At 56.2% G+C, this 8,037-nt stretch overlaps 1 protein-coding gene across 1 annotated transcript; it reads right to left on the bottom strand.

Moving 5' to 3' along the window:
* Positions 1 to 57: 57 nt before the first annotated feature.
* KDELR3 (KDEL endoplasmic reticulum protein retention receptor 3) lies at positions 58 to 7,501 on the bottom strand. Its single transcript, XM_040986111.1, has 5 exons — positions 7,356 to 7,501; positions 4,613 to 4,713; positions 1,891 to 2,049; positions 990 to 1,242; positions 58 to 264 (listed from the first exon to the last, which is right to left on the bottom strand). Exons 1-5 carry the CDS (start codon positions 7,444 to 7,446, stop codon positions 224 to 226), a joined length of 645 nt encoding a protein of 214 aa, XP_040842045.1. The 5' UTR covers positions 7,447 to 7,501; the 3' UTR covers positions 58 to 223.
* Positions 7,502 to 8,037: the final 536 nt, after the last annotated feature.

Raw genomic sequence — 8,037 nt, 5'->3', positions numbered from 1 at the left:
CATTGTGAAGTGCCGTGCTCAGGCAGCTGGTCTGCATCTTTGGTTTCCTCTAGCTGGTGTTTCGGGGAGGGCCTGCTGTAGGTGGTCTAGTCAGTCCTCTGCTGAAGTCCATGCTGATCAGTCTTCGGGACTCCAGTCATGCTTAGGTTCCATTGCCAAGGAGAACACTAAGAAGTTTGACTCTTGGTTCTTGTAAAGAAACAGACCACCTGCCCGAGGGTCCTCAAATCGGCATTGGAAGGCTTAACTTCTTCCCTTTGAGGACTGGAAGAAAGGGGAGATGAAGATGTCTCCATGAGGAAAGGGCGGCCACACCACAATCTTACCACTTTTTACACCCTGTTCATGGAGGATGGCACAGTACAAACACAGGCCAGATTTTGCAGCTGGCCTCCATTCCTTCGTAACTCCACCTCAAACCCTCTTGTCCCCAACTTTGTCCTCTTCCTCCCTGTGCTTGGTAACCTTATCTGTTACACGGTAGGTGCAGGGCAGGTCGCTGACTCCACAGATGCCCACGATGGCCAGGCTGAACCTAGGAGCCTTGAAGGGGTGGCAGGGACCCAAGTACCATGAGATGGTGCTACAACCTCCCAGGACTTCACCCCATTAACAGTGATGACACGATCTCAGGTGGGGTCCTAAGCACTGTGCTAGACACCCCAAGAGCTGTCTGTGACCATCAGGAAGTGATGCCAACCCCTTACCTAGCCTCAGGCCTATGTGAACTGAACTCTCAGGTGGACAAATCTTCGGGCCCCTTGGCTCTGTGCGTTGCACCAAGCTGCTGCTTATTGTGCCCTTTGTGCATGAACAGGCATTCCCACTGTCACCCGCAACTGTGCCCTGTGACAGCATGTATTGGTAATCACGGCACTACTTGTTCCTGGAAAATGACAACCCGGAACCTGAGCCCCAGGAGCAGCCGCAGCTTGACGCCATTGCCCTCCACGGCCTAGCGTCCTCGGGCCGGGGCCAGCCGCACCTACCTTTGGTCACATACAGGTAGAAGAAGTCACAGTAGAAGATGGTCTGCACCACACCAGACACCACTGCGATCTGGTCGTAGAAATTCTCCGTCTGGTACCGCCTGATCCAGTTGGCCAGATAGAGTGCCCGGTACAGACCCAGGAAGAACAGGTAGTGTGTGGTGATGGTCTCCGCCTCGCCGGTCTTGCTGATCATGAAGAGCTGCGGCAGGATGGCCACCGACTCCAGATAGATGGAGAAGGTCCAAAGAATCTGCATCAGAGCAGCCAGGGGAGGTTGAGCCACGCCGGGAAGGGGCTGCAGGCGTCTCCCTGCCCGGAACACTGGGGAAGCAGCGGAGGACCTGCCAAGGCTGGGGCTTGTGCACCCAGTGGGAAACCCTGCTGCCTGGCCCAGCCCTCGCTGTTACGATTTGGGGAGGAAACCAGCGCAAACGGAAGATCTCTCTGCCTCTCCCTAATGCTTGCCCAATAAAGAAAAAAAAAACCACGTTTTCAAACAACCTATCAGTATATCCTTACTGCGGTGTAAATGTTTTAGGAGGTTCTGCCCAGTATGTTTCATACCATAGCATGACTTTTCAATAGAACATTGTGGAGCTTACTGTAGAAACGTGACAACATTGAAACCAGTGTTCAAAACAGTGTCCAAGTCCTCCAAGGTGCCCACCACCCCAGCCCTGTGGACTCAGCCGCTCCGGGCCGGGACTGTGCCCGCTAGTCCTCTGCCAGGCAGAAGGCCTCAGCAACCCGGGGTGGAATTGTGAGCCAATTTCTTCTAAACTTAGAACTGCTCAGTCTGAGTAATGGCCATGGCGGTCACGGCTGTGGCAGACAGCAAACCCAGCATCGCCCGCGGCTGTGCCAGCTCGTGGGGATTAACACCCGAGACGCCCCTTACCTCCATGGGAGTGAAACTGTAATTCTCCAGGAAGGAGAGGCCAATGACTGGAACCAGAAGGAACTCCAGGCGGAATGTGTCGTTCTCACTGTCAAACGTCCTCCGAAACTTCCCGTATATCATGTACACTGTGACGTAGGCACAGAGGAGGAACACCACCTACAAGGGGGAGATGTGAGATGCCAGGCTTTGTGTGCCACCGGTCCTGAGAGCAGGTGCTCTGTCAGCATGCCAACAAGGTAGTGTGAGTATGGTGTCCTGGAACCTGAAGGTGACAGCCCTGGGTTGGGCAGGGAGTACAGCAGGTACGCCCTGAGGCTCACGCCTCGGAATGTGGCCTGCTCCCTGCGACTGTGCACCGCGAGGCAGCTGCGATGCTTCATGTGCTTGGGTCCGTGTCCCCCACATCCGAGCCCATGATGGAATTCCCCACTCCAGCTTCAGTCTGGCCCAGCTCCAGATATTGGTCATTCATTTGGTGAATGATCTCTCTCTTGCTCTCTGCCTTTCTTTTCTTTTCTTTTTTAAGATTTATTTATTTTTATTGCAAAGTCAGATATACAGAGAGAAAGATCCTCCATCCGATGATTCACTCCGCAAGCGACCGCAATGGCCAGTACTGTGCCGATCCGAAACCAGGAGCTCTTCCGAGTCTCCCACGTGGGTGCAGGGTCCCAAGACCCCAGGCCGTCCTCATCCACTTGCCCAGGCCACAAGCAGGGAGCTGGATGGGAAGCGGGGCCACTGGGATTAGAACCAGCGACCTTATGGAATCCCGGTGTGTTCATAGGTGAGGACTTCTAGCTGCTAAGCCAACGCACCGGGCCTGCTCTCTGCCTTTCAAAGGAAGGTATTTTCATTTAAAAGAAAAAAAAAAAAAGTTTACTGTAAAGGCTCATTGGATTTACAGAGAGGAGAGACAAAGATCCTCCATCCACAGGTTCACTCCCCAAACGGCAGCAACAGCCAGAGCTGAACCAGGAGCCTGGAGCCCAAGGGCCATTCTCCACTGCTTTGCCAGGCCACAAACAGGGAGCTGAATTAGAAATAGAGCAGCTGGGACTTGAACCAGCGCCCATGTGAGATGCCAGCACTGCAGGCAGAGGGTTATCCTGATGTGCCATGGCACCAGTCTCTCAGATGAAGGTTTTTAAAGTGCTCTTGAAAACAAGTGGGTATCCCACTGTTCTTTCCTCTCTCCTTGCTGCTCCGTGGCATCCTAGAAGACATCACATTCAGGACCGGCAACAGAACTTGCCAGGCCCATTACAAAGTGAAGATGCACTGCAATTAGGAATCCGTGGCTAGACATCTGCACGAGTCTTGGGACATCCGTATTCCGCATGGGTGTATCTGGCTTCAAGTCCCACCTCCACTGCTGACTCCAGCTTCCTACCAAGACACTTCCGGGGAGGTCGTGGCCCTGTGTTCCTTCCGCCCACGTGGGAAACCTGCAGCCCCAGCCCAGCCCAGCCCAGCATCGGGCGTGGACCTGCAGGTGGGAACTGGTGCTATCAATCTCCGTGCAACCTCTTCGGGTGGGGTCCTGCTGAACAAGCGACACGCCCAGGAGTTCAGCAGAAAGCTAAAGGGACCCAGGACATGGACAGGGTGGTCCAGCCCATGTGGGAGAGGAGAGAGAATAAAACCTCACGTGGTCCAGGGCCTGGAGCAGCAAAAAAGAGCTGAGAAAGGCTCTGTCACGTGAAGCGCAGCCCCTCAAAGCCACACACAGCACACCCACACTGAAACCCCACCCCAACAACACCCGCTCCTCCCAGCACACAGCCCTCGCCCCCTTCTGCTCCTGCCCTCAAGACCTCTAGGGCCTTCCCAGTCATTCTCTAATACTTAACCCTATTTTTAAAACCTCTTTTTTAATTGGAAAGAAATCTGAATTAAAATAGGATTTTAATGATTTGCCACATTTTATCCCCAACCAGGTCTCCTTGTTTGTTTATAATGTGCTCCCTCCTCTGTCTCTCTCTCTCTCTCTCTCTCTCTCACACACACACACGAAGATGAGGTTCCCGACAAGAGGGGCTTTGAGCAACAGAGCCCAAAAAGGCGCATGGAAAATGGGCACTATCTTTTCTCTACTTCTCCATGCAGATCCAAAGCTTCCTTGTCTATATTCTTTAGGTACCTGGCACAGTAGGGAATTAGAAAGATTTGCTGGAGGTGGGGGCAGTGTTAGGGTTCAGCGGGTCTAGCCACCAACACCAGTATCCCGTTGGAGCCGGCTGCTCCACTTCCGACCCAGCTCCCTGCTAATGTGCCTGGGAAAGGAGCAAAGGACGGCCCAAGTCTTCGGGCCCTGTACCCATATAGGATACCCGAAAGAAGCTTTGGGCTCCAGAACAGCCCATCTCTGGCCACTGTGGTCATTTTGGGAAGTGGACCACAACCAGTGGATGGAAGATTCTCTCTCTTTCTTTGTTAACTCTGGATTTTAAAACAGTATATCTTAATTTTGTTTTTTCCTAGGTGTCAGCATACTCTGAACCTTTTGCTAACCTCCAAGCCACAGTGAGGGCAAACTTCCCCAGAACGTGTAGGCATGCTGTCAGCATTTATTCCCCTCTCTAGCTTCACTGGGCACATGAGACAAGTCAAGGACACAGGACAGAGGCCACACCCACACCCAGCGCTACACACACACACACACACACACACACACACACACACACACACCTGCATCCCGGCCACCTCACCTCCTCACCTTCATTACTGTGTTGTAGATGGAGATGAAGTTGGTGAAAAGGTCCAAGTACCTGGTGGTGAAGACCAGAGCAAAGAGGATCTGGCTCTTCCCAGAGATGCCTGCAGCAGAGGGGACAGGGGACAGTCAGGACACAGACTGTGCAGCCAACCCCGAGAAGTACAGAGCACGGCTGGCTGGCTGGCTGCCCTGGGCTGGGCCACCCAAGGAAGGCCCAAAGCCATGGGAGCCAGTACCCACATGGGAGGGAGACACAGAAGAAGCTCCTGGCCCCTGGCCTCGATCGGCTCAGCTCCAGCGGCTGCAGCCACTTGGGGAGTGAACCGGCAGACGGAATATCTTTCTTTTTGTCTCTCCTTCTCTGCAAGTCTGCTTTTCCAATAAAAATAAACCTTAAAAAAAAAAAAGTAAGGACAAAGCTGCCCAGGCTCCCTGGATGCCTCCTTCCAGAGGTTTCCCCACAACACACATCCCAGTGGTGCCTCCAAAGTTTGTGTGAATAGAATCAAAGATCACTTTGGTTTGGGTGCAAGACACTGGGAGGTGGCCCGCACATAAGGGACCCTCAGAAAGTTTCAGGAAAATGCACACGATTGGAAACTACGGGTGGACATAAGCCAAGCCACACCGAAATCGGCTCCACTTTGGTCCCACTTGGTACAAACTTTCTTTTAAAGATGTATTTTTTTTTTTATAAAGACAGAGAGAAGGAGAGACAAAGTGAGAAAGACAGACATTCCACCTGCTGGCTCACTCCCCCACATGCTTGGAATGGGTGGAGCTGGCCAGCAGCCAGGAGCCAGCAGATTCTTACGGGTCTCCCATGTTTTCCATGAACTTTTTGAGGGCCCCTCCCACGTGCACACATGACACACGGGTGCATTGAGCTGACAGCCGGGGGAACACACCCAAACCCTTGCCCCACGTCCTTGTGTCCCCATGTCCCCGCATCCCCCTGACCTCCACGCTGCATCTAAATCCCAGGACTATTGGGCTGGGCGCTTCCGCCTGCGCTGCACACTCCACACCCAGTTCACCTGCCTTCCCACTGCCACAGAGCTACGTGGTGTTTTATCAGCAGGCTCTTTGGCCTCCAGGGGTCTTTTCACAGGGGTGGTTCTGGGGTGAGGCACCCCATTTTTCTCTTCCCCTGTCAGACCCCCACCCATCCTGACCTAGCCTCTAGCACCTCATCTAACGGCTCTCATCTGGGACACCCTCACCACAGACCCTGCCCGCTCCTCCCCCAACCTCAGTCCACCCGGAAACCCCAGGGCTATTTCAAAAAAATAAAATTCTGCTCCGAGCTCCCATGTGGCTTCTAAATGCCCAGAAAATACAGGTTCCAGGCCTGTCACGGCTTCTGAGGCCCGGCTGGGGCTTCTCCCATCTGCCTTGCCCCCAGCTGTGGTGCAGAGTGGTGGAAGTGTGGTTCCCCACCCAGGCTCCAGTTCCACGGGACACTACACTGGGACACAAGTAACCCCCTCTCAGGCACAGGGAGACTCTCTTAGATTGCATTTCATTTCAAAGACAGAGTGACAGCGACAGAATGTCTCTGGCTTTCTGCCCTAAATAGACTCAAGGATCCCGGCTGGGCCAGGCCGAGACCAGGATCCTGGAGCTCCATCCGGGTCTCCCACGTCAATAGTAGGGACCCAAGCACACAGGGCCTCCTCTGCTGCATTAGCCTGGAGCTGCATTGGAGGTGAACAGCAGACACCGACCACCAGCTTCCAGGGGCAGGCTCCACAGTGGGCCTGGGGCAGTGCCTGGCCCCTACAGCCGACTGGACGGTAACAGCGCCACCTCCTGGTAGTAATGGGAACACAGGTGCAGGTAGGCTCCGAGTTCCCCTGGCTGGCCCGGCTGTCTCCACTCGTGGCATCCCTGGCCCATTCCCCACCAGGAAACCTGCAGGACCCAATACACACAAAGGGCTGTGCCATGCACTACAACCCTCACTCCTGCACCTCTGCAGGCCCCAGAAGAACATCCTGGGCCCCTTTCTTATCCCAAACCTCCTCTGCCCCCACCCCAATCCCAACACCCCCAGCCTTCACATCTGGACCCCTCGCCTCCTGCACTCACACCTCCCAGACTGCCTCTCTGGGGATGGGGCCTGTGTCCTCCATGTGTCCCTCCCCCCTCCCCCAGGACTGGTTCAGACTGCTTCCTGTGTAGGTCACTCTGTCTCCTGAAGGGCCTGAGCTCATCTCTGCACCCAGTGCACCCTCAGGACACCAGGGACAAAGGCAGCCTGGTTCTGTCTGGCCACCACGTATGGGGCCTGGGACCTGCCCCAGGGGACGCCAGACGCAGACACACGGGGATACCATGTGGCCTCCTGGGCTGTACTCAGGGGCAGTGCCACACCCAGGCTGCCACATCACAGCCTCCATGCTATTGGCAAGGAAGCCGGGGACAGAGCCCAGCCTGGGACGTCCAGGGGGGCAAGGAGAAGAAAGGACAGCAGGAGGTGGAGGCCCTCTTTCTCCCCAAGGTTGATTGTGACAGGGGGCTCTCTTCCTCCCGCTCTCCTAACTGCCAGGGTTAAGGCCAAGGTGGGGTTAGGCGAGAGGGCCAATGGCTGCAGTAGTCCGCTCTCCCTGCAGTCCCTGGGTCCCCTCCCCGGATGCTGCACGACTTTGGGATTTGGGTGGCTGGACCGCGGAGGAAGCTTCCAAGCCTTCTCCCCATGACCCCTGTCCCAAGCCCCCTGCCGCCCCGCCGCGACCCTCACCAGCGCAGGATTTGGACCTCCAGATCTTCCCCAAGAGCAAAATCATGGCCAGAAGGTGGCTCAGGTCGCCCAGGATCCGGAACACGTTCATGGTCCAGCTGCCGACACCGCGGCCGCGCCCTGCAAACTTCCAGGAAACTTTCAGGCGCGCACTCGCACACGGGCCTCCGGAGCCACGTCCCCGACCTGTCGCTGCCCGGGCACCCCCGGCCTGCCAGCGCCTTCCGGCTCTGTGCTCCCGGTCCCGCTCCGCGCTGTGCCTCCGCCGCCAGCGAACCCTGTGCCCCTCGGTGACGTGGCCAGGCCGGCCTCGGGCGCGGGGTGGGGAGCCAGGAAGCTGCGCCGCCGGGATCCCGCCTTCCGTCCATTCCAGCGCCGGACTCCGGGAGGCGGGGCAGCGAGAGAGGCTGGGGGCTTCCGGTCTGCTCGCAACCTCACTGCCCAGGAGCTGGGCCCAGCCGGGTCAGGCCCATGAGGTGCCTCAGTTTCCCTCTGTGCCCAGGCTTCGTGGCGTGGGGCCAGGGCTGGGGGGCGAGGGGCGGGGAGGGGGCACTAGTACCCACTGACCCATTACTACTAAAATCCTCCCCAAGAAGTGGACCTTGGCCAAATCCCATGCTAACTGGGGGGCCACCACTGTCCTCACCTGACTCAACAGAAGTGGGCCATTGCAGTGATGGCC

This window comes from Ochotona curzoniae, unplaced genomic scaffold (assembly GCF_017591425.1).
Source record: "Ochotona curzoniae isolate NIBS_2020 unplaced genomic scaffold, NIBS_Ocur_1.0 contig_1014, whole genome shotgun sequence".
NCBI classification, from domain to species: domain Eukaryota; kingdom Metazoa; phylum Chordata; class Mammalia; order Lagomorpha; family Ochotonidae; genus Ochotona; species Ochotona curzoniae.
The sequence above is the reverse complement of the archived record's forward strand: the minus strand, read 5'-3'. Positions and strand labels throughout refer to the sequence as shown.